Source organism: Manis javanica, chromosome 5, assembly GCF_040802235.1.
Source record: "Manis javanica isolate MJ-LG chromosome 5, MJ_LKY, whole genome shotgun sequence".
Lineage (NCBI taxonomy): Eukaryota > Metazoa > Chordata > Mammalia > Pholidota > Manidae > Manis > Manis javanica.
The window spans coordinates 13,723,460-13,749,473 of record NC_133160.1 but is presented as its reverse complement, the minus strand read 5'-3'; the positions used below and the strand labels follow the sequence as shown (position 1 = coordinate 13,749,473).

The following is a 26,014-nucleotide window of genomic DNA, read 5'->3' as shown; positions in this document are numbered from 1 at the left end:
ACTGATGCCTCTATTTTAACTTAGTTAAAAGGATAGCAACTGGCACCAAATTATTTATGAGAAAACGCAACAGTAAGCAAGCATGTGAGTGGATACAGGTAACACAAAGTGATCGAACTCCGCCCTTCTGTGTGTTCTGTCACTGTTACTCGTCTGGCATGATATTATCTGAGACTGAAATAAATCTTTCATATTATTCTCTCCTAAATACAGACATTTATGGGTCTTTCTCTTTGATATTGGTCTCTTCTACCCAGTTCCATTTACAGATTACACTCCCAAAGAGTTTTATAGTTGGTCTAATCAGATCTGTTCCTGTTACACAGTTTTGCCTTCAGAATCTGTAAAAGGAAGAAAATGAAAAGATATAAGTATTTTAAACATACATTACTGATTGTGTTTTTATAAGCCTATTTTTCATTCTCTTCTTCCTTGTGTTTGCTGTTTTCCCATATGCAGTCCTACTTAACAGCTGAGGAGAGTGCATGTGAGAAGGATTTGACGAGGAAAGTCAAACCACAGCCCTGTCCTTGGACATTTTCATAGAGCAAAACTAAGTTCTGGCCTCTGCCCTGACCTCAGGCTATTTCACTGAGCAGTTTCTCTTGGCTCCTTGGCTTCTCATCCTGAAGTCTGCAGCTGCACTGTCAGTTCCACGTCCTTTCCTGTTCCTGCTTCTCCTCTGTGGACCAGTTTCAATCCCCCATGTCTAGCCCCACTCTAAAGCCCATCATACTGTACATTTTCAGAGATACAAGTTATATCTTTTGAAAATCTGGGCTTGTGGACATACCTGTGTCCATTTCCTTACTTATTCACTCTGAGGAAAGGCTTCAGTTGTTACTGACATACCTGGGTTATAAGAGTAGGAAGTGAGGTGCTAGGAGAGTCAGTAAGCAAGGCAGAGTCCCGTGGATGTGGGAAGAGGGAAGGTTTGAAAAGAGCTGTGTCGTAGGGACAGTTGATTTCTTCTACCCAGTTCCTTGTAGAGAATAAGAAAAGACTAATGTTTTGTCTTATCACCTGCCGCTAATGAGTTCTTGACCTTGTGGCTTTTCAGAAGTGGTTTGAGGAATCAGATCTAAGAAATCCACTGCAGTAAATAGAGAATTAAAGGAGGGGAGTTGTTAGCATTTAAAGCACATGCTGTTTGCAGTGAGTCTTTCTCCCCTATCTTGTTCCTTCTATCCCAGGTTTCTCTAAATGCCTTGCTCTGTGTGGGAGCTGCAAGATGCCAGACCACTTTTATTCAGAGTCTCAGTGCATAACAGTGGCTTATCCATGGGCTTATACACATCCACTGGCTTACACCTATGTATACACATCCTTGAGGAGACAAAAATTCCCAGGTTTTCCTTCTCAAAGAGAATTCTAACCAGGCTTTCTCAGTCTCTTCCTTTCGCTCACCTTCTGAGGAGGAGGCTGACTTGCCACTTCTGCTCCTTGGAGCAGTGAAGAATTGAGAAGGAAAGGGAAAGGCCACAAAGGGGAGACACAGGGCTAGAGCTGAGATTACAGTCTCTGGGGAAGGTCTGAGGTGAGTATGACATGTTCCAGTATTTTTTTAAAAATCGTTGACGTTTTTTATTCCTCCTTCAAAATGTTTATGGAGTATAAGAAAAGAAAGACATTTCAAAATTACTTTGCTGGACTATGTTCTTTTGATCACAGCATTGTTCTGTAAGATTGGACAATGTGAGTCATGACAATTAGCATCACAGGGATTGTTTGTAACTCGCCTGACTTACCCTCTGACATAACTGGTTCTTTTTTTCCTTCTTTGATTAGATCAGCACACATGCTGTCCTTTTGTTCTTGCAAAATTAAATAATCTGTTGGTTTTAGAATATCACTAACAACTTGTGAGATGTTCCAAGCCAATGTTCATCAAACTTTCTTGGCCATGACCCACCGTGAAAAATGTGTTTTATGTTAGAGCCCAGTATGTGCACTTGTGTGCATGAAATGAAACAAAAAGTTGTGTGAAATAATACTTGCCCTTTTATAATTTATTCTTACTTTTTTCTTATGTTTTCTACTTGTCTTCTTTTTATTCTATTCTATTCATTGGAAAAAAACTTCTGGTCTCCTTACTTATCCTTTTCTTTTCAATTTTATTCTAGGAAGAATGCTAGTTATTAAATTGATTTCATGACCCACTAAATTTTTTTTAACCACATACCTAACCCACAAAATGGGAAACACAGTGTTGTATCTGATTCTAATGTTCATTCAACAAACAACCCTCAAAACAACCTGAAATCAACCCTATTTTCTCCACTTTATCACTACTAAAGTTTTTTGTCTATGTACAATCAGGACTTAGTAGAGGGTCTAAGAACCTAAAATTTTCATCAGCAGAGCTAATTCTGATGCAAAGACTTGGGAATACCTAGTCTACAATCTGGCTTCTTTTACTCCGCCCTGGAAAGCTGCCTGTTGCCTTCCTCGGATCATGTCTCCGTTCTTGCTCAGCCCTCTCACAGGGGCTCAGAGCCCTCAGTCCTGCCCTTGAGTATCGCATAATATAATAATGCTGCCTCCCAGGTAGGTCCCTAGGGACACCTCTCTGACTGGGCCTTCCCTATTCAGACTGGAACTGAGCTCACAGTGCTCCTCTGGATGGTGAATCGGTGCTCGGTCATCCTCTGTTGGGCCAGTGATAAAGCCAGGTTGATAATGATGAGCCTGACCCCATTGATTTCATGCTTTGTCCCACCACCCATCAGTCATTTTGCTGAGTTCTTAGTAATTCAGGCAAACAGCAGATGGCCTCTACCTTCCTTTTCTAGGGTTTGTCATCCTTTATGGATCCTCTGCTCTAGCCCAGCTAGTCTACTTATCTTCTAATACAACTGATACTGCCTCAGGCTCACACTTCGGGTCAAACCCTGGTCACCTGAAAGGTCTCCTTTGCCCGTGTTTTTTCCTTACAATCTCTTTTCTACCACCCCTCCACTTGCATGCACCCTTCTCACTAAATTACACAAGTAATTCCTCCTCATCCTTCTAGACTCACCTCCCATTTTCTCTCTTCCTGAAAGCCTTTCCTAACACTCCCAGTCTACGTCAGGAGGCCCCCTATGCAGCCTCACTATACCTTGGCCTTCCTACCCTGACACTTCTCTACTGAGCTGTGTTCATTTTGCTTTGTTGTTTCCCATGCTAGACAATGAGCACTTAGAGACTAGAATAATGTTTAAGTTTACATCCCTAATACCCAGCACAGTCTCATTCTGTTTTTTGAGGTAAAAACAATATAACCTGAAATGTATCTTAACAAAATTTTAAGTGTACAAGCAGTATTATAAACTATATGCACATTGCTGAACAGAAGATCTCTAGCATTTTGTCATCTTACATGACTGAACTGGCATTGTTTCTGAATAAATAAATGACTACTTGATTATCTTTAGCCATCTGAAATCCCAACAAGATCTCAGAATTTTATTAAATTTTATCCCTCTTACATTACAAGGATCTTCCCCTTCCTTGTGAGTTTCTAGATTATTACACTCTTTCTTTTCCTTTTATCTGTCTTGCTCCCCTCCCCCACCTTTTTTTGAGCTCTGACTCATTGTGTGTCTTGGCATTTACCTCTTTGTAGTCTTATGGTTCCTTCCCCCCAGACATGTTTGTATGGGCGTAAATCCATGATTGTGTTCTCCAATGTCTCTCATAGTGACCAGCATATAGAAGGTACTCAATAACTAACTGGTAATTTCCTTTGAAGATTTCAATAGATTTTAAATATGACCTTACTTTGGGGGTATAGGATGAGGGTGATGAAAGACTTAACTCAGATTTCATGGCTACTGGGTGATCAAATTCCTTTCTTTGAATTTAGTGTTAAGCTTTGGATAAGAAGTGCATTTTTTTCCAGTTGACATACCCACCATCTGAGTCTCTTTGATTTTCCTGGTTGCCATTTATGGTACGTAAGGACTTTTCATCTTTTTTGGCTAAGTCAGTTTCTAAAAGTCAGGAAACTAAGTATCAGTTAATTGCAAAGATTAAAATAACTGAATCATCTCGATAAGTTCATAAGCAGAGATTTCTGAACTCTGCAAAGGTCTGATTATTGTCAGTACTCTGACCATGTATATATACACACATATACACATGCTTTGACCTTTCTTAAAAAAAAAAACAGCATAAAATCAGGTCACTTTCTTTCATGAAACCATCCATAATGCAAGTGTTATGGGAAATTTAGAACTATCAGTCAAGAGAATAAACTTTAAAATGACTGCTTGGTCGTTCCTTTCCATGAAAGCACTTTGCAGCTCTAGACTGCCACATGCAGGAAGCTGTACAAATGGCCTTTAACCTCTGAGAGTGAAAGAGTTCAAGTTAAAACCGTTTGCTCTCTGGGCTTCTGAGCCCACCCCTCCTCCTCCTCCGTGCTGCACTGGGGCTTTGCTTGGTTTGGCCCATCGCTGGTGACTTGACCACCTGCCCAAATTGCATCTGAATTCCCAAAGCCCACCCTCTGCCCATATAACCCTTTTCCTCCCTGTCTCCCTGCCCTTCCTACCACTGCTGGTATTTTGGCCTCATTAAACCCTCTCTGTTCAGGACCAAGAGCAGTCCTGTCTCCTGCCAGGTTCTTTTTACCAGTGAATCCATTCTGAGAGGTGAGCAACTGTTTTAATTGGGTGGCATCTGTACCATATTGGTTGTTAAATATTTCCATATCACCCTGCCTTTTATTTCTATTTATTACTCCCTTCTTCATCTAAATTAGACCCTTGTAGTCCATCACTTTATCAGTTTTCTTGCAATTATCTCCAATTTCTTTGCCTCACCTCCCTCCTTCTCAAATGCTATGTAACAAAACTATACTCATTTTTTATTCCCATATTCAATGCCAATAACCAAATCACCTTAGGCCCCATAGAGTGACACTAAAACAAGCACACACAAAAATATGAGAAAAATAAATAGTTGGGGGAGATAATTTGGTATTCTAAATAAGATCATCATGGAAATATTCAGCATTTTGTTGGAATGCAGTGTAGTGTTATTTTTATTCTAATTGCATTTGTTCTAATTTCAGGGGTGGCAATACACTCAAATACTTCCGGGCTTACTACAAACCATGCATCTAGGTTCCCACTTTTGCTTTTAGGCAGCCGAGCACCTCTGCAGGAAATAACAAAACTCTACCTGGGAGTCACTACAAATTCAGTCTCTAACTTCCACTGAGCCCCTAGCTCTGAAAAATAAATGTTTTTTTTTCTGTTGTCCTTCTTTCCTTTTGTCTTCAAGGTTGTTTCAGACCTTCACCTCTTTCCCTACAACACTAGCCTTTTCTCTAGTTGTTGACCTTTGGGACCTGGTCTTGCTGCCTAGTTGTTCTGAATCCTTCCATTCTACACACTTCCTTATACCCACAGCCATCATCTCTTTCTCTTGGGCCTCAGCAGTGGAGACACCTTCTGCTGGAGGCTGATCTTGGGCTCTGGTTTGTTTTCCACTGCTGTCCTGAGGATCTTCCTCCTCAGCCCACTCCATTTTCATCTTCTTCCTCTCCAATGGTAGTTAAACGTTAACACCCATTCATCTAGCTGTCTATCTACCTATTTATACTTTTGAATGTCTGAAACATGCACATGGAACAAAATTCAAAAGGTATGAGAAATCATGCAGTGAAGTCTTCCTTGCCCAGAGGATCACCATGGTTATCAACTTTTAATAACTGATGACTCCATATCCTCATCTCCAGCCCATACCTCTTTCCTGGCCTCCAGAGACATGTGTCATCACCCCTCAGACATTCTTACTTAGATGATAGTACTTCCTTGTGAGTTTATGGTTACAGAAAATGCCAATAAGAAAAATGAGCTTTTAAGTTTATTTAAAAGTAAATGTAGTGTTGTGGGTTGAACTGTGTCCCCAAAAAGATATGCTGAAGTCCTAATTCCTGGTAACTGTGAATATGACCTTATTTGGAAATAGTGTTTCAGCAGATATAATCAAGTTAAAATGGGGTCATACTGGCTCTAAATTCAATGACTGGTATCCTTATAAGGAAAGGGGGATTTGAAAACATAGACATACACACACACACACACACACACACACACACACACACACACACACACACACACACATATATATGTGTCTATATAAATACACACACTAGAAGAGGGAGGGGAAGGTTCTTTCCTAGGCCCTTCAGTGGCAGCATAGCCCCGGAAACACCTTGATTTAGGTGTTCTATTGTCCAGTCCATGAGAGAATAAATTTTTGTTTTAAAACATCCAGTTTGTGGTAATTTGTTATGATAGCCTTAGGAAACTAATACATATGGTGCACACCAAACTTAAAAGGTCATGGTGTTTTTAAGATGTGCCTTCTCTAGCATTCTTATGAAATGCTTTATTTCAAAGGGTACACTGAACCTGGAAATTTATTTTGTCGGAAATTTATTTTGTGTCAAATTATGGATTTATTTAAGTGTCAAAATATGGATTATAGTTACCTGTATTAAGTAGTGACTCAGTTTTAACAAATATTTCAATACTCTTTCACTAGCAGCCCAATAAAACATCACATCTAAAAGTTTACCTGATTGATATGGCTGAAAACTTATCAAATCTCCAAGAGCAACAAGTTTTTCCTGTTGAAAAATTTTATAATCAGAGAATTAAATGGCCACAATGACTAACTTAATTATTCTTTAACAAAAAAACACTCTTAATTTTTAAGTAACCAACAAATATTTTTTAACATACCAGAAATTACATAAAATAATGAGTAGTGTTCTTTTGCTGATTTCTTCAAACTTTTATTGCCTCCTTACTGTTTTAGGAATATGATGAACACTGAACCCACAGAAAATCACTGTATGCCTTGGCCTAGTGGACTCAAGTTAAGGTCATTATCAAAGTCAGTTCCCTTGTATCTATTCTGACATTACCTGAAGTAGATCACTTGTTATTCTGGTCAATATTTTTTCATTTATTTTGATATCTTTGAGATCTGTAAGAACCACCCAAGTTCCATTCTCAAACTTCACAGGCATAGAAAAGACGATCCCTTCAGGAATCCCAAATTGGCCTGTAGTGAGCGATCCAAGCACAGCCAAACACAAGCACCGTTAGGCATTGTAGACAAGGACAGGCAGCGTACGTGATTTTTAATGAAAATGGTGGGATCACATTTCTGGAATTCCTTCCCAGGGTGGCCTGAAACACCTACCCTAGAAGTATTGATTGGGCACCTCTCCAAGTTCTGACCATTCCCCTTCTGTGTGCCTCTCAGCAGGAAGAACCACAACTCTGTTTTTTTATACCTTTTGGTCTAGCACTTCAGATCCTCTGCCTCTGCCTCGGGGGCTCATGTTGTCTTTCTCTTCTGCCTTGTCTGGATTCCTTTAGTCTTGCCTTCTGGGGCTTTTCCTTGTCCCTCTAGGTACCCATGAGCCCCAGGCATTTGTCCAGTCTCCTAGCCTACTACAGCAGTCCCACAGCCAGCATGGGATGACAGGGCTTGGAAAAAGAGAGGGCGGGAAACTTGATGACTTCCTCGCAGCTCCCAGTTCCGAGTTAGGATGTGCTCCAAATAAAAAAGACTGATGATCCTTAGTACTAACTGAGCAACAGTCACATTAAATTGCCCTCCCCACCCATTTTTGTGCCTCAATCAAATAAGAAAATTATTCTTGCCATTCTAGTCATCAAAAGTGTCACTAGAGCAAAAAATTGAGGATAATCAAGAAACCAGGATCTAAAAGACTTCCTTAAAGGTACCTCACGTCCTCTATTCACTCTCCATTTGTTGTATCTGTAAAGAGCCAGACTTATGGGAGGACACATGTGAGGGTTTCCCTGTATGATGCGGTTTCAGGGACACAATGATCACCTGCTCCTTGACCTCAATATTGCATTATTTATTGATGATTCCTAAAGAAGTTAATTAATTTCTTTTTACAAATAAAGATAAGGCCTTAAATGCCTATTTCAGTGAAAAGGTCACATATTGATATGAATCCACATCATGGGGGTGCTTGTGCATCTTAACTCTAATTGAGCTGGCTCCACTGAGCATCTACCCATGAAGGGGCAGCAAGAAGACCCAGCCAAAATGCTGCCCTAGGGCGCACACGCACTAACAGAGGGAACAGATGCAGCTAAGCACATCACCAATAAATGCAGGCTCTAATATGTTGTCTGATAGAGGATCAAAATGATCAGTGAGTAGAGAGGAAAGACAGATGCATGCTGACTTGGGGGATTTGGGGATATTTCCTTGAGCTGCACTGTGTCCTTGGAACAACTGGAAGGATGGTGGTTCCTCTAATAACATAAGGAGCACAAGAGGTGGATCAGACTGGGGAGGAAGACCGTAAGTTCAGTTTGGTGTATGTTAGTTTAAAGTGACAGTATGACATCTGAGTGACAATGTTTCAGTCTAGGGCTGAGAGGGATGTCCAGGCCTGAAGCTTCGGGAGTGAATGAGCTCGCACAGGGAGAAAGAAAAGCACAAAAGGAAGAGATGCTTTAGGTAAACCCTTCAGAACAGGACACACCAACTGTTCTCTGATTCCTACTTTTCAAAAATGGTAGAAGTCCTCTGAATAGTGTTTAGTAGATTAAAGCAGTAAAGCTGTAAACATGCTTATACAGAATTTGTAGATGGAGAGCAAGCTTTCCGCATTCTTGTTGCCCTAACACCTGGGTCCTGATGGGCTCTGCATCCTGCCTCTGTCTTTGCTCCTATGGCTCCTGTGCCCGGATGTTGTTCCCACACTTAACAGCAAGTAATCACTACTCAGACTTGAAGGCTTCCGCAGTGTCATCTCCTTTATGAAACTTGTCCTGATTCTTCCAGCAGCCTGCCCAAATAAAACTGACCATGCTCTCCTTTCCTCAGTTAGGGTACAGCGAGAAAAACTTGATAGAACTATTTTGTTTATGTATCTGGCTCTCTTGTACTCTTATAGGATTCCAGAAGGTGGAGGACAGATCTAATACCTCTGAGTGTTCCCAGTGCATGCATACAAAATACTGCTGAATTTCTGAATGGATAACTGAATGCATACATGAATAAATGAATGGTTGTGGAATTATGAAAATCCAGACAGCTTACAGACCATGTTAAAAGGTAGACAGGTGGGGATGCATAAGTAGGAGTACATGGAACACATGGAGGTTTTAAAATATTACAGGATATGAAAAACCCAGATTTACCTTCACTTAATACTCCTAAAGACACAATCTCCCCCGGTGGTGAGCCATGGTACCAGTATTTCAATGTAGTGGCTATACTGTGTGCTGCTAAGATGCCTCCAAATTGTCTTCCTGTGGTGGTCAACTTTTTAAGAGTTGCCACAAATTCCTGGTTTATCCACTCACTGTAAGGAGAAAAAGAAACAATTTTACAATGGAGGGAGGAAATGGAAATGAAAAAGAATGTTCTTTGGGTCAACGGATCTAACTATGAAAGCATCTCTCCAAAATAGAAATATGACTTTTTGTGACCCTTCCTCAAGCTTCTTTAACCCCATTAAAAAACCTGCTGAAAAGTGATGAGATATAGCAGAAGGGAGTCCCACAGTTTCCTACTAAGCATCTGATAATATAAATATGGCACACAGAAAAGTGGTCAAAGGCTGCAAGACAATTACTTTTATTACAAGGAATTTATTCTATGTAGATGCTATTTTGGAACCAGTGGTATCCTTCATTTTAAATAAAATAATATCATAAAATGTTAAATCATTCACATTGAGAAATAGGGAACTAATTAAGTTTTTATAATCTGAAATGTAAACTCAGGGACTAGCCCACCTGGGCTAGAACAAACACTAAATGGCTTCCCCTGATGAGGCAGCGCGATTCAGCTCCACGAGACACGGCCCTTATGTGGCAGCCAGCACGCAGGCACCAGGCTCCAAGAGGGTAGACCCAGGACACACAGTTTCTAGGCATGGATGCAGTGCCTATGTTCTGAGGAAGGGAAGGTGAGTAGGGACGACGGAAGGAAATGCTGCATCTGAGAATGTACTGCAAAGTTTAGAAAAATGCTTCCAGGCCCTCTTCTGCCTCATCATAATGGTACCGTTGACTGTGACAGGTGCAGTTCTAAGTGCTTTGCATATGTGAATCCATTTCATCTTCCCGACAACCCTATAAGGCCCATACTATGTTACCATTTCGACTTTGCAGATGAAAAACTTGAGGCACAGAGAGGTTAAGGAACTTCTCTGAAGTTGCACAGCAAATAATTGTCTACGTGAGAATTCCAACCTAGGGGCTTGGTTCTAGACACTGTGGTCCTCACCACTTCTTGATTCTGCCTCTTCTGGGACCAAGCACTCAGCATGGCCTGGGCCTGCTCAAGATCCTAATCCCTTATTCCCAAAAGTGCTGCAACTGATTTCAACTTGTATAAATATCTCTGTCTTTATGTTAAATAAGACTCACTTTACGTATGCTTGCTTTAGAGATAATCTTAATGGAATATATGAGCTGCTTTAAGGATAATCTGAAATAAAAAAATGCATATTTTCAAAATCAAATAAATTGGAGGTGGGGATTAGCTAGTTGAAATTCTGTGAAATTAGCCATTTGTTCAACAGAGAGTATAAATAAAGATGAATGTGAACAATGCTAAATTATTTTTGTACAAAGATTTGTAAGATGATTTAAGATTACAACAACTATTATACACTTATTCAACATTGTTAGCATACTTCACTGAAAAATTTACTATACCTATCAAAAATCAAGCTTAAAACAGGGCGTGAATAGTGAGGAAGTCCCCAAATAGCACTCTCATATCCGCAAACTTTGGCTTTTCTCAGATCAACATAGTTATTTCCAGTAATATTACCCCAAATTATCACATCTTTGATGCCTGTGAATAAAAACAATAGAAAATTAATGTACCAATGGGTGTTAAGATTAAAAACTTGCCTGCAAACTATTTTTTGTTTGTGTGTTTGTTTTAGGAGTGGTCCTTTTGCTGTAAAACAGATCTAAGTTTATGCTCCCGAAAAATGTGCAAATGATGGGGATCACCTCCTTAATTATTAGACTGGCAATTCCTCATAATGTCTATAAATAGTGTAGGCATATGATTGAATTCAAGAACTACTGAAGGAAATGTTCCCTGAAGAATATTATTACTGAAAATTATACCACTGGTCTGGTCCTAACTTCACTACTCTTGTTTTCCATTAGGAGAAATTTTGATCTGCTTTGATTCTGACAGAGTCTTTGATTTTAGACTGGAAGAGAAATTTAGGCAAATCGCTTTAACTCCCGGTGGGTTTCCTTTCCTGCGGAATAAGGGTGTTGTAATAAAAAGACCCTGAGAAACATCTTAATCAGCAAACAGTTAGTGAATTAGCTTCTATGTGTGAAGCACTTTCAGATGGGAGGCTTAGCAGAAAACAGATCAGCCCAAATCCTCGCAATATTCTCGGGTTGAGGAGAGTGGGTGAGAAAACAGCTACTATAACACGTGATATACACTATGAAAAAAAAATTAGGAGGATGGGATTAAAGAGAAATAAGGATTGGTGTTTAATATGATTCCATAATTGTGGATTTTCTAGGTATGTCATATCCAAAGTAAAAATAAGTAATTTTATTGACTTATTAACTTATTTGCTTAAAAACTTAATTCTCTTATACTGTCATACCACATCCTATTGTGGAGATTAAATTCTTTCCTGTTCTGTATGAGGTAAAATTGTTGTTGGCTTCAAGTAACAGAATATTCTACCTGCTTGGCTTAACTAGGAGTTTACTTTTCTCAGATTAAAGTTTCAAAGACATTAGTCTCTTAGCCTTCCTCTCATGGTCCTAAAATGGCTGCAGCAGCTCCAAGTATCACATTCTCACACAGCTGTGTTCAAAAGCAGGCAGCTGGGGAAATAATTTTTCCTATCAGCTCCAAGGCTCTTCAGAGCCTTAAATGCCCTGAGTTATGCTGGAGAAAATTATAATGGACACCTGCAGTTTTTTCTTCCTACCATCTCTTCCTACTTTCTTTCTTTAACAACATCCTGATTTTTCTTTAAATAACTACCCTTTTGCCAATTTCAGCCCATATGGTTTGGGTGGAGCTGTCCTCACCCCTTAGGTTTATCAATAGGCACGAGCCCCAGATTCTAGATTCTTGGCTACAGTGATTGATTTGGAGATGGGTAGGTAGTCCCAGAACAGCCAATGTGATATCACGCTAAGGCTTTTGTACAAAGAATTGAGAGAGAGAGCCCTCTTTCTTCTGGGGTAGGTAAGCTACAAATGTACGAGTCTGGGGATGTCAGTGGCCATTTTGCCGCTTTTTAGAGAGAGCCTTCCTGAGAATCAAACCAATGCTGAGGAAAGCAGAGACGAGTGATAAGCCAAGAGAGAGCACAAGCCAGACTTGACATCATCATTTGAGCCCCAGCATCCAGCTGTGTCTGCAGTAAGAACTACCTTTTGCACTTTTCACTCACATAAGAAGTTCTCTATCTGACCCCAGTGACTTTGAGCGGAGTTTCTGTCACTTGCAACAGAACTAAGCCAATGCACATGGCCTGAGAAACAGGGTTATGTGTGACTGAACTCAAGGGATGTCCTGAAAGGGCATGCTACTCACTTGGCATCTGTAATGTTCCCTGACTGATTCTCTTTGATGGTTGTTCTATTTCATTCCCTTTGTTTAACTTCTTTGTTGTTGTTGGGTTTCTACTTTGACTGCTGATCCTCTAATGTCTCTTTTCTTTCCCTAACTTTTCTGCTTCTCATATGCTTATTGGCTTTGAGTGCAGCAGGGCATAGAATTTATGGCCCCTCACCAGCCCTACAAAAGAGCAGCTTTCTAGTTGAAAGCCCCTGTCATGTTTTAAATTGTGCAACACTGCCTTTTCTTGACATGTTCATCAGTGTATCATAGAGCTTTTATGATAAATCAGTGCTACAATACACAACAAGGTTGACAACAGAGATAAAATGATTAACAAATGTTTTCCTTTCCTACTGAACAATTTTGGTATCAGTTTGGCTGAGGTATGCAGTGACACTGGGGTGAGACACTCAAGATTTATGTGCTAGAATACCAGAAGTTATGATTCTAGGGCTTCAGTGTAAAGAAATGGGTAATACAGCCCATGTTGTCATGTGTTAGGGACTTAGAAGTCCTTTATGCCCTGATTTAGGGCATCCTAGGCTCACATCACTGTCTTCCCAATTTTGCTTGAGGGATGCCCTGCACCTCCTAGCATTCACAACAGACTCTGCTGGGACTGTGCTGCACCTGCTCCGTAAGGGCCTGGATAGCTAAAATTTGTCAAACATGACAAATATTTTTGAATACAGCACTCCCTTTTTAAATACAACAATCCATATTCCAATCCAGTCTCATCCTTATAGGATTCTGATGACTACAAAGAATAATAGGAGAAACTGATTGGATCTCACAATCTCATTGACAAGTTTAATATCCTTGCAAATGTTTATCAGGTGCCAGCTGCTCTTCTAAGTGCTTTAAAAATATTATCTCTTTGAATCCTCTCATCAGTTCTAGGAAGCAGGTGCTATTAACACCCACATTTTACAGATGAGGAAACAGAGGCATGGCAAAGTTAAGTGATTGTCCATTGTCACTCAGGTGGGAAGTGGGATAGAGCCACTTTAACATAGACTTGATTACTTTTTTAAAAAGCACTGATTATTTTAGTTGACTGTTATCATGGAAAAAATTAATATTAGGTTTCAAAGTATTACTTGAAAAATATTAATCTTATATTAAATATTTCTTTTTTAGTATTTTATAATGATGGACAAAGTCAGATATTCATGAAAGACAGAAACAAAAACTATTTGCACAATAGTCAAATCGCACAATGAAGTTCTTTGTGTTTGCTTCATACTTCCTATTCCAGGTATCCCAAATGATCCTAGAGGATACAGGGTTCTTCCTAGCTGCTTTGAAATCACATTATTTAAAAACAAAAACAGACACAGGAGTTCACTCACTTGAGGGAGTTGTTTTCAGTTTTCTGGCCAGCACAGCTTTAGCTTCACCTTCCACCCCCAATGCAACAGCGATAATATTACGGGCGATGCTTGGGGCATATTTCATAAGCAAAAATGTCTTAAGATTCACAAAGGTTTTTCCTCCTACAATAACTCTGACGGAAGCATGCGCGTTCTTCTCAATCAGGTACCCGTACAGCCTACACAAAGGAACCCTGCTTTGGATGCAGTCCTCTAACGTGTATACCTCCTTGTTGGTACACTCGTCCAGAATGATGACTACGTGGGCCTGGCGGAAGGCGTCCTCCACTCTAGTGCAGAAGGAGACACTCCGGAGTAAGGGGGACACCAGGTCCCGAGTCTCCGTCAACAGGAGTTTCAGATATTCTTCTGCCTGCTTATTGTCAAATAGATTTATGCTAATTTCTGTTTGCATTCCAAACACTTCACCGCTTGTCAAGATGGGAATTAGGTTGTAGCAGGCAGGAGTAGAAGCACTGATAAAAATACAAGGCCAGATTGTGAATGGTTACAACTTTCACCCCATTTAAGCCTTTATTCTCAAGAGACATTTCTGTATGTGCATTAATAGGGTGATTTACTATGTTAAATTGGCATACACAGTTGAATAGGCATTTTTAAGGCAGAAATCAAACCAGGACAAAAGAATTCTCACTACTAGCCCCTGGCTCTGGCCATCTAAGAATAACGTCAAAATTAGAAGTGCACCTGTTTACAAGGCTTTTCAAATGAAATAGAATATTCAGAAAGTGAAATTTAAAAGAACTTTCACATCACGCTAATTACATGTTTATATTTTCTCTTAAAAGGATAGAAAAATAGCAAGTTTAATTTAACCGTAGCTCTTTTCTATTTTATACCTTTATCTACAAAGCAATGACATTTTTTTGAAAAGGACCATCTTTTCTGAATCCTTATGAATAAGCCTCGGCCAACATCAGTTAGGCGTCATGTACCTGCACCCACCTTTCAGCAAGTATCCAGGTACTCTGTAGCTTGGCTACCAGCCGGGGGCTGAGTGACCCCTGAGGGGAGTTCAGAAATGCACCTGGGCATTTTTGGTTTTCATAGTGGGTTTGGGGAGGAGTACAACAGTATCTCTACAATTTTAATCCTTAAAAAATTATCTAAAATTAAATATGGGTTTTAGGTTCATGTATTTTTACTATATCATTCTTAGGTTTTTTTTCTATATTCGATACATTTTATAACAAAAACTTTTTCAAGTGAGTGTCTATATTAGAATACACACATGTGTGGTGGGAAGGGCAGTTTGCGAGGTGGAAGTTGGGGGAAGGAAACGGGGAGGGAGCAAGAATAGCAAGACAGAGACAGACAGACGCAAAGACAGAGAGAGCAGGCGATGACATACGGCATGCCCCAAGACCTAGAGTAATGAGGGGCAAAAGTGAGGGGTGGGGTGGAGGTGTAAACCCTGACAGTTTTTTTTTCTTTTAAGTAATGCAAATTCCTGACTTAAACTTTGACTGCCAGGGAGGCATCCTCTTCAAAGATGGCTGTCTTGAATAAACACACTGCCAGCCACTGACTAGACAGACAGCCAGGCCGCCGCCCCACATGGAGGCTCCTTTGTTTTAGCAATCTTGGTGATTTCCGTAACTGACCATTTGGACCACTCGTTTTGTCTCTTCCTGAGCTTTAAATTCCTGCTCTTGGTTTTAATTTCCCCAGTAAGAAGTGAGCCTGCGAAGCCTCAGTCCCTGAGTGCTTGCATGTTCTCGCTCTTACCTTCTCTCTCCTGCCTCACTCTGTGCCCTCAAGTGTGCCACATAATTTCCAAAACTTCGAAGTAATAAACCCTTATTTTCCAAGTTTCCTGATGGTTAAGGGTGAGGGCATCTTGCAATCATAAGATCCACACAGGCCAGTCCAGCCTCAGCATTAGTTACTGATAGGCTGAGCCTGGCACACAACAAGGGGTTACAGAGAATGAGCGCCAAGCAAGAGCCAAGGAGGGCGCTGGCAGGCTGGAAAGAGGGAGAGGGCAACAGCCAGTGCGATGGGGGTGGGGAAAGTAAGCAAGGGGAAGAGAAAGAAGGACAGCAAGGCAAGGAGCAGGATGAGAGCCGCAGAGCATGAAAGACACAGGATGAGGGGACAAGAGCTGGAGACAGTCACCAAAGTAATTTCTTCACTATAAAGTTGCACTTAGATTCACTATGTGTGTATATAAATATTATCTAAAACTCATATATGGGGCTATAATGGGGGACATATATGTATAAATACACCTATCTATCTAACTAGCTAGCTACCTATTTATCTATCCATCCATCCATCCAAATCTCAGACTTGACATTCAGCTATTCTTCCATCATGGAATTAATCCCACATCATTGTCCTTTCTAAATACAAAAAAACCAAACTCATAGACCCTGGGGTTTGATTCTCCCACCTGGTGATCCAGACCTGCAAGGGGTTGATGAGACCTTTCTGGTCTTCTTCCTCCAGCTCTTCTGCTATGTGTGTCTCTAGGTTCTCTTGAGCAACTACCTTCATCAGCTCAGTCGTCATGCTAGGGGTGACACTGTAGTAAAGCTAAGTATCGGAAAAGGAAAAGTCAATACCAGAGAGAGAGAGAATTAGATGACAATGGCTATGATGGAAAGTTCTTGTTTAAAGCCAGAACAGAGTTAAAAAAGAGAGCTGAGAGAATACCTTAGAAAGGAAGACATGTGAAAAATAATGAGAGAGAATGACAATGTTTCAATAAACAGAGAAGTCAAATTAATTTATATACCTGGGCATGCTCCAGGAATTCATTATATCCTCCCAAAAGCAAACCTTTCCCTCCACGATCCAACAGCTCTCTCCAGATGATGGGGGAATTTCGGTGACTCCACTTATTCTTTTCACACAAATCTTTCAGCCATTCCTATTGGGTGATATTCCATGAGAAGTCACACACTGAATCTGCCTCAGAATTCAATACTTTAGAATTTAAACACTAACTACCTTGTTTTTTATTACTACTGTGCATAAGAAAATTTAGATATCTTTAGACTGTCAAAATGTAAATATAGAAAATAGTAGCATTAAGTAACAAATTAATCAAATAAGAAAGAATATTCTTCAAATCCCTTGACCAAGTAAAGGCCAACTGAATAAAGGTACTGACAGTTGCTCTCTTTGCTGAGGAGACAAGAAGTATAAGTGTTTAGCTTAAAGAGAGACCAACTCTTCCAACTCAACTGATTTCAAAAATACTTCAGCTGATTCTTTGCTTTTCTACTGTATGAGATATTTCCAATCTTAGGGTCATAACAATATGATATTGCTTTCAAATGTGTAGATATAGTTTATATCATTTAGATTGAATTGATTAGCTCAAAGTTACCTGGGGATGTCTGACAATATTTATTAGAAAAAGTTTAAATCATCATTATCCGATTTGTGTAGACTAGGCCTCCCAATGACAAGAAGTGGGTAGAGACAGAGAACAACATCCTATGGGTAAAGGACATGATAGCATTCTTATCTTTGGAGGCATGTGTAATGAAACTACTTACAAATCAATCTTAGAAACTAATTCCTTTTGCTGGTGTTGAAGAGATCTCTGCCTTTATCCCACCTTAAAGCAAGTAGTGCTGCTGTGAGGCTTCCACCAGAGTCCCCCTCGTCACAGCAAAGCCGGACCAGCGAAGTGCTGGGCTGCTGGAGGAAGGGGCTGTTGCCGGGAAGCTGGTCCCTGAGCACTAGGAGAAACCTCAACCTGGACCGGCTGAGGGCTCTTGACTCTGGACGGGAAAGAATTCTCCAACAGGTCAGACGAGTATAGGTAAGGAAGGAATTCATTAAAGTGAGAGCTGCCTCTAGGCAGCTGAGAACAGGGAGAGATCTTGGCCAGCCCCCAAAAGATGACACTGGGGTTCTTGTTTACAGAGTCAAAGAATGAACCTTGCAAACGCTCAAGGTAGGCAAGCAAGCAGCTCTCCATTGATAGAAGCAAAAATACAGAACTCCCAGGCACATACTGGGAGGAGCAAGGCAGCCCCTTACGGGCTCAGGTCTAGGGGTTTTATGCCTGTTGCATGGACTACGCATGTGAAAAATAATGAGAGAGAATGATTCTAGCCAATCATACTAAAGGTCATTTCTATTTTTAACTAGTATTCCTTGGTCAAGCTAGTGAGCTATGTGACTTAATAGTCAGTAAAAATGGTTCTTTATTACAGAGGTTCAGTGAGAACCTTCTTATACATTGTTGCATTGTTTCAGCTGCAAGTCTCCTTTTTTACATTTCCAAGGTCCTTAGTAAGCGTCTCGTTTGTCCTTCCCAGGGCCCTTGTCTTGCTCTAACTGGACAGGGGCTGCCCCCCTGTTCTTCCCTGTGTCAGGACTTTAACCCAGACGGCCTTCAGCACCAAGCAGGGCATGTTGGTGTCCTGGCAGGAGCTGGGGGAATATGTATAGGATGGGATCTGAGGGGCTAAACAAGACTGGAACGTAAAAGTTGGACAAGGGCGAATTAATCAATAGGAATCACTCTTCTGCAGTTCAAGAGTGTACACCCTGGCAAGGACTTCTCAAGATAGTGACAACACATTGCTCGGATGGCTTTCTGAAGTTTGGAGAAAGTGATGGTTCACACTGTGAAAATTAATACAGGGAAACCTCCCTGACGTGACACTGGCAGGCCAAGCCAGTGCTACTTCACTACCAGCAGGAGGGTGGAAGATTTGGGTCTCCTCCTCAACAGCTCAGCCAATGAGAAGCCACACACTTGGAACTCCTAGTTTATTCCAGTGGATATTTTGTTTATAACAGTGCTTCTCAACTGGGTACTTCCTCTCTGAAAGAGTGTTCCTATCCTTTGTTCTCTGGACTTGCCCATGGTTTTGCCACAGATTGCATGTCCTGAAGTGCAATTCTCTGCTATTCCTGAATAAAGACATTTTTGCTGGTAAAATAATGGACTGTTTTATTTTTAAGGTAACAACATGAAATGAAATAGAAAAATAAAAATGCCAGAACTGCCATGGAAGACAATGAAAGAAGGAATCAAAAAGCTTACAAAAAGTGGACATGCTGGAGTGAATTTGGTACAATGCAAGGTTGGAAAACCTACTAGTCAACTGTGTTCTCAGCCTACAGTCACCAAAACGATAAGGACTGCACTGGGGAGAGGGGTCTCAGCATCACTGAGAAGTGTGGCGCATTCTAGGCCAGGGCTGTTAAAGGACATGTTGTTATAATGCTGGACTCCCTGGCAGTTGGGTTGATAGAATCCTGAAACAAAAGAGGTCAGGAGGCAGTGTCCATTAGAGAATTAGAGAACATCTGTTGTGAAAGAAGCATGAGACAACTAAGCAGGTAAGATGATTTAGATGCTGAAGGTGTGATGGGCTTACAAAGAACACAGCCCTAGGGAGGGAGCTACTGTTCACCAAAGCTGATCTAGCCAGCCTGCTGCTAAACGTCCAGTGTGCCAGAACAGAGACCAACACTGATGCCCTGATAATGGCACTATCCCTTGAAGATGCCAACTAGCCTCTTGGTGACTTGTTGATTACATTGGGCCCCTTCCACCTTGGAAAAGGCAATGATTCCCTTTGACTTGATTCAGCACATATACAGCTAAGGAAGCTGCAGGCAGCAGCTTGGAGGCTAATACCTTGCAAGGATGGAGCACCATCTTTCAGGATGCAATATATACCATAAATCAATATAGTGTTTTGCCCAAATAGGTAGAATACATGAATCCAGAAGCCAAGGGATGAAATTAAGAGTGATCCTGTCTACCATTGCTCCTCCTTGGGGAATCTGTGCTGCCCTCAACCCCCTCCTGTAGATACTATGGGTCTGGAGATTCTAAATCCCACAGTAGGGCTTCATCAGAAAGACTCCTATTAAAGTCTAAGCTATGGCTGCCACTTGGTCACTTTGAGCTCTTGTGCTAAGAGGCCAGCAAGCAAGGAAAGGAGTTACCATCCTGGGAAGGGTAACTGGTCCTTCTAATTGGAAGCAAGTAGGGCAGCTACTACCCCATGTGGGCAGGAAAGACTTTGCCATCTAGGTGATCCACTGGGGCACTTTTGGTACTGCCTTGCTCAATTTTACAGCAAACGGGCAAGTACAACAGTCACATCTTGGAAAGGAATAGAGACTAAGGCTCAGATCCCTAAGGATATAAAGCTAGTCAATAGAGCTAGTAAGTCACCCTAGACCAGCACTGAGTGAGGGGAATCTATAATGGAGAGTAAAAAAGAGGTGATGAGTATCATTAAAGCCCTGAAAAAATGTGCAGGGGAGACTGCAGGCCATTTGATGAACCTTGCTCTTGTAAAGCTGCCCCAGGGAAAGACGCCAACTGGAATCCCAGAAGGGCTATTCTCAGATAGTGTGAACTTACATGGCGCGCATGTATCCAAAAGGCACAACTGGATAGTAGAGCAGATCCGTCTTGCATAGTCCAGATTCCCCTTCATGATCAAGGCACTCATTCCCTCAGCCACCAGGTAGACTGGCTGCTGATAGCTCAGTGCTAAGTCTCCAGGAACTGACCTCAGTCCAAGGAAGTTCCCTTGCCTAAGGTTAATTTCCTCCCCCAAGGGCAGCCCCAACCGTTAGTAACTGTTAGCTGTGGGAGTACAACACCCCAGCCCCCTTGCCTATATTTGGGGTCGCTCTGAAGGGTCAGCCCAACTTCAGGGTCCCTTCGTGGGGCCAGCTGAGCCTTGTGTTGCAGCTCTTTGGCACTTCACCTTCTCCTGTTGCCCAGCCCTGCTGCTCTCATTCCTTCCCAGGATGTTGTTCCCAAAGGCAACTCCTCAGTAAAGGAAACTCCTTCACCCAGATATCCATCTCAAGCTGTTTCTGGGGAAACAGTCCCCCAAAAGGGTATTTCAAATAAACAAGTCCCTGATGTCATTAGAAATCACTATGAAAGAGAATTAACAGTTTAAAAATTCAATATAAGCTACCTGGTTTCTTGGGGGGGAAACCAGCCAAATTTATTCTACATATTGGTTAGGGTCTTCTTTGTTCTACTGGGTATTAGGGGAAAGTGCATAAATAATATTTTGAGACTGATAACTGGAATTTATTAGTATTAAAATATCAACAGTACATGGACATGTATTGTAAAGGCTTACCTCCCAAACATGAGGATGTTGTGTAATTTTATGTATCCGAAAGTCAGGAAGATTCTTTTGCAAGTAGTCTGCTAGAAGTTCTGCTTTAGCATAATAAGGGCAATCTGCTCTACCTAAAAGAGTTCAAAGTAGCGATGTTTTTTTTCATCACATAGCAATTATCACATAGTTATAAGTATTTGCCATATAATTACAGAATTAATCAGTTGTGATAGGTTTTATAACAGAATTAAAGTATAAATTGCAACCACATAAACTTTTGATTTTTATTATATTGCTAAAAATAAAACAAATTTCATAAGAGGTCAGATTCTCAAGTAATAAAATGTGGAAAGGAAAATAGACTACTGAATATTTACTCTCTTCTAGTTCTATGCTTAGACCTCACCTCCTCTAAGGGGCTGCCATGCTACTAATTAAGCATGAACCACTGAAAATGAACCACTCATTAGAAGCCACTAAAAGGCAAAGTGTGAAGTGAGGAGTGGTGGTAAAATCACAGACAGATTTGATACATGTGGTAGGGAGTATTGGGGGAAAGAGAATGAGGGAGAAAGGAATCTGGGATAACTTCTATTTTCTGGCTTGGGGAGGTGATCCTGACCTTGCTAGAGAGAAATCATGGGAGAGAAGTTTAGTTATAGACAAATTTAGTTGGAGGTATTTGTAGTTTATCTAAGTGGGTAGGACCATCAGGTAGCTGTGTGTGTAAGTCTGATGTGCAGGCCCCACGTAAGGGATTAACATGCAGACTTTGCAGCCATCAACATACAGGAAATTAAGCCACTAAGTGGATGGGATTGGGTGTCTGATAGGAGAGAAGGGGCAGGGGCCAAGTGCAGAATCCTCTCTATAGCATTCTACCCTAGTTACTCCTGACCACTAATTCTTTAACCTCAGGACAACTTCTAAGTCATCAACCTCATAATTCCCCCATGTCTAGTAGCTTTCCTGTCTAGTTCAAATCCATGGTACATGCATTCAAACCACTCTCTGGCTCATGCCTTAAACTATCTTGCTCCACTGTGCTTCTGGCAATCAGCCTGGTAAAAGCCCCTGGTAAACCTGATTACCTGCTTTTTCTGTGCCTGGATCCCATCTCCCAGGTACCCCTGGGGAAACATGGTAAAACCAAGCAGAGAGGTGGCATTACAGATTCATGGTCACCAGCCTCACTCGGCCTTCAGCACTGCTTGGAGATCCCTTCGTTTCCCTTAGTGGCACTCTTTTGTTCTTCACAATTACTGTGCCAAACTTTGTCCACTTTCTGCAGACTTTTTCCTTCTCTCCATCTTTCTGTCCTATCAGAAGACAATAGACAGCCTTGCTTTCTACTTTACAAAAGCTAAGCCACATCTTACAAAAGGCATCAGTTGGGAAATCCCCTAGCCTCCTGCCACCACACCTACAAGCCTGCCTGCATTTGGACTCATCCTTTCCTTCCTTCTATTCAATGGGAGAAGGAACCTACCTTCTGTCTAGGTCTAATCTCACCACTTATGCCCTGAAGACCACCCTCTTCTGCCTTCTGAATTGCCACTAATTCTGCCCAATTGGTCATCCTCTTTCTAGCATCTTATCTCTATTTCTAATAGCCCTTTTCTATCATCTTTAAATATACTCATCATAAATTTAAGTTCACCCTGTCCTAAAAAACAAAAGGCCCATGTCTTTTTCTAGCTATTGACTTCTACCTGTCCCTTTTTATTAAAACATCTTGAAAGAATTCTCTATACTCGCCATCCCCAGTTCTTGATTTCCATTTGTTTCTCTCCCAACTGCAATCTGGCTTTTTCCACAATTCTTTAAAAGGGCACCAAGGACCTCTGTGTCACTAAAGCCAGTGGATACTTTTTGATCCCTCTCTTCTTGACCTTTGGCAGCTTTTGTCCCCCCTCTACCCTTTTGAAACCCCCACAATGGTGGGGGTATTCTTCAGGATTGCTTCCTCCTTCTCTGGCCACTCCTCACTATATTTTGTAAGTTCTTATTACTCTGTCAATCCATTAAAAGGTTAGCATTCTGAAAGGCATCTTGTCTTCACACTGTGCATTTTCCTGACTAGTCTCCTCCACTCCCTTGGTTTCAAGTAGCAATCTGTATGTCCAGTTCAGAACTTTCTCCTTGTACAGAAGTCTATGCCCTCCTATATTTTTCCATCTCTTTCTGAATGTCTCAGAGGCACTCCGTATGTCTATGACAAACTTTGCTACCACTTCCTCGCTAAATCTTCTCTTTCTCTTTTGTTCTTTCTGTGCATCTACCAGGTTATTTAGGAGTATTGAGAGTATCCAGAATATTAAGCCTACTCTTCTTTTTTCCAGACTCCTTCTCTACAGTTATCCAAACCAGTGCTTGAGAACAATCTTAACTTCTCCCTTACTTGCCTTCCTCCACACAATTAGACATCTAGTTCTATAGATTCTGTCTTCCCAGAATCACTCAAATCCACTCACTTCTTTCCATTTCCATTGCCTACCATTGTAGGCCAGGCCACCATTATCTCTTTCTTGGACTCTAGCACCTAACCAGGGTCTTTGCATCTAGTATTTCTCTTCCAACACTGCAGAGATAACACTCAGATAAAATGTAAATTTGATTATGTTCTCCCCTTCCAAAACATCCCATGTACTTTGGATAAAGTTTAAAATACTGGACGTGTTTCACAAGAATCTGCATTATCCAATTCTGATCTCAGCCTATGATACGCCTTCCTGTACTTTTTGCTCCAGTGTTACTGAATCTTTTAAAATTTTTTGCTTATTGTAACCTCTCAATCATCACCAAACTAGCAAATTAGCTCCCCTCATTCCAACCACACTCCTTGCCATTCATGCCTATAAATTACTCTCCTCCTTTCTACCTCCTTTCTGCGAGACAATTCTTTCTCATCTTTCAGATCTGCTCAAAAATCACTCCCTCTGGCAAGTCTTTGCCTGACTAAATAAAGTCCCCTGTCATGGCTCCTACAGAGTTCTGCCCGAACACTGCCACACATGCAACCTGGTCTGTAAGTTTATTTACCACCATCTTCTCAGCGTACAGTCTGTCAGTGCTCAAAAAAAATATTCTTCTAAATGACTAAAGAAGCAAAGGAAATAGATTCTCAGACAGATGGGAGATGTCAATTGTGGTAATGCATCAAAGAGGTTAAGTAGGACAAGTACTGGTAAGGGCCATTTATGAAGGAGGTAGAAGCTAGATGAGTTAGAGTAGGACCTAGAGATAGAAGAGCAGTTTACTCTTTCAAGAAACTTGCTGAGAAAGGAAGGAGGCAGGTACAATATTCTGTTGTAGTAAAAGTCTCTTTAGTGGTTTCTCGGATGCCACCGACATTTCCAATCCTTCCCTCCATTGCTGATAAGGTGGGCTTCCTAAAATGTAAACCCATTAAGGATACTCTCCTTGAAAACTTTCACTGACTCATTGCTTTCAAGATACAGTTTTTACAAGAGTTTGCTTGGTGCACTTGAGGTGCAAAGATCTGGCTCCTCAGGTCCAGTCATTTTCACCATATCCAGAGATAATAGGGTGTTCTAGCCTTTGTATTTTAATCTGGAATGGCATTCCTATCCCAAACCTTCACAAATCAGTTCCTGCAACACCTAGAGTTCTGTGTACGTCTCCCTCATTGCATAAATCACGCTATTTCAAAACTACTTGCTCACATGCTTCTGTATCTATCAGACTGAAAGGCCCTCTAAGGGAGGGATCTGTCTTCCCCCTACTGTGTCCCCAGGGTCAACAATGTTTTGCACACCGTCATGCCCAACAAATATCTTTGAATGAATGCCTAAGAAAGCTTGGGGTGGTCCATACAGAGGTTGGAGTTAGTAGAACAGAAGCCAGTTAAGATCACTGCCAATCGGCCATAGGAGGTGAGAAATGGTAGGCGTTTTGAGAGCTCTGTGGGCGGACGCGGGAATCACTCACCAGCCAGCACGAATTTGGCCATGGTGAAGCCGAGACCCCCGCCGCAGAAAACCCGGCTCCGCGGTTTCCTGGCAACCGTGCCGCCCGTGGCATGGCGCAGGCGCTCTTTGAAGCTGAGCGCGGCGGTCTGAAGCTGGGCAGGAAGGGTTAGGTGCTGCGGGTACACGATCATACATTGCCTTTAAGAATCTCTGTGATCTCTCTGGTTCCTGTTCCTGCAGCTCGAAAAACTTGTTATTCTTTTTGGTATACTTTCTTTTCTGTAGACTTTCTCCAACTGCCGCGAACCTACATTTTTTTTTTACCTATGAAGGATCCGTAATCTCGCGATATGCGCAGCTCACGGGGACGCAGTCATGGCGGCGCTGTGCATGATCAAGGGGTTCTGACCTAAGGTGAGTGGTGGGCGAGCATAGGCGGGACAGTTGGTGGTACTTCACCCAAATTTACTATTTTTCGGGTGAAAGTTTTAGGAGTTGCCCCTGGCATTTAGTTTGGGGGGGGGATTAATACTGCGCGGCCAAGCTCCGGAAGGACCGGCTTCTGACACTGGTTCTGACATCTAGTGAGACTGACTGGTTGCATCTTTTTCACGAGCGCAGGCCACATACAAGCATCCCTTCAGTTTGCTCCTTCCCCTCCCGATCTGTCTGAGCCTCTATACTTACTAGTCCGGGTTCGGCTGTTGCTAAAGTATCCATCAACATTCAACTCTTAATTTTCATTGAAGAGATATTCAGGGGAAGCTTTATGGGAACACTTGATGACCAGAAATCCAGGGTTTTTTTAAAAAACTTATTTATATAACGACTACTTCCAAAGTAACCTGACTCCTTTAAGACAGCTTACACATTGTGGTAGAAGTAGGAGACGCTCTTATAGGTAAAATAGTTGTACAGTTTTAATGTAAATCTTCATTGTCTCCATAGGTTCCTGTTTTTAATTAAAGACATTTTATTTCTT

General features: G+C 41.4%; 1 protein-coding gene and 1 long non-coding RNA gene across 8 annotated transcripts in view; one reads left to right on the top strand and one right to left on the bottom strand.

The window, feature by feature from the left end:
• LOC140849459 (uncharacterized) overlaps window positions 1-18,913 on the top strand; it is an 81,941-nt gene extending 63,028 nt beyond the window's left edge. The window contains exon 4 of one of the 3 annotated variants that reach the window (XR_012131304.1): window positions 18,521-18,913. This is a non-coding gene — a long non-coding RNA (uncharacterized lncRNA). Of the gene's footprint in view, window positions 1-14,169; window positions 14,308-18,520 lie in introns of those variants that run through there. The other 2 variants (XR_012131303.1, XR_012131305.1) reach the window with 2 other exon arrangements.
• Window positions 77-25,328, bottom strand: LOC108385542 (putative malate dehydrogenase 1B). Of its 5 annotated transcripts, XM_073236555.1 has the most exons (11): window positions 25,052-25,328; window positions 21,119-21,231; window positions 16,765-16,899; window positions 16,420-16,562; window positions 13,983-14,479; window positions 10,725-10,866; window positions 9,198-9,361; window positions 6,926-7,065; window positions 6,574-6,625; window positions 3,897-3,974; window positions 78-341 (listed from the first exon to the last, which is right to left on the bottom strand). In XM_073236555.1, the coding sequence occupies exons 1-11, from the start codon at window positions 25,221-25,223 to the stop codon at window positions 319-321; spliced, it is 1,659 nt and encodes a 552-aa protein (XP_073092656.1). In that variant the 5' UTR covers window positions 25,224-25,328; the 3' UTR covers window positions 78-318. The 5 variants fall into 5 exon arrangements, with proteins under 5 accessions (XP_073092658.1, XP_073092656.1, XP_073092657.1 ...); XM_073236556.1 differs by lacking the exon at window positions 3,897-3,974; XM_073236557.1 differs by lacking the exons at window positions 3,897-3,974; window positions 6,574-6,625 and having other exon boundaries at window positions 77-341.
• Window positions 25,329-26,014: the final 686 nt, after the last annotated feature.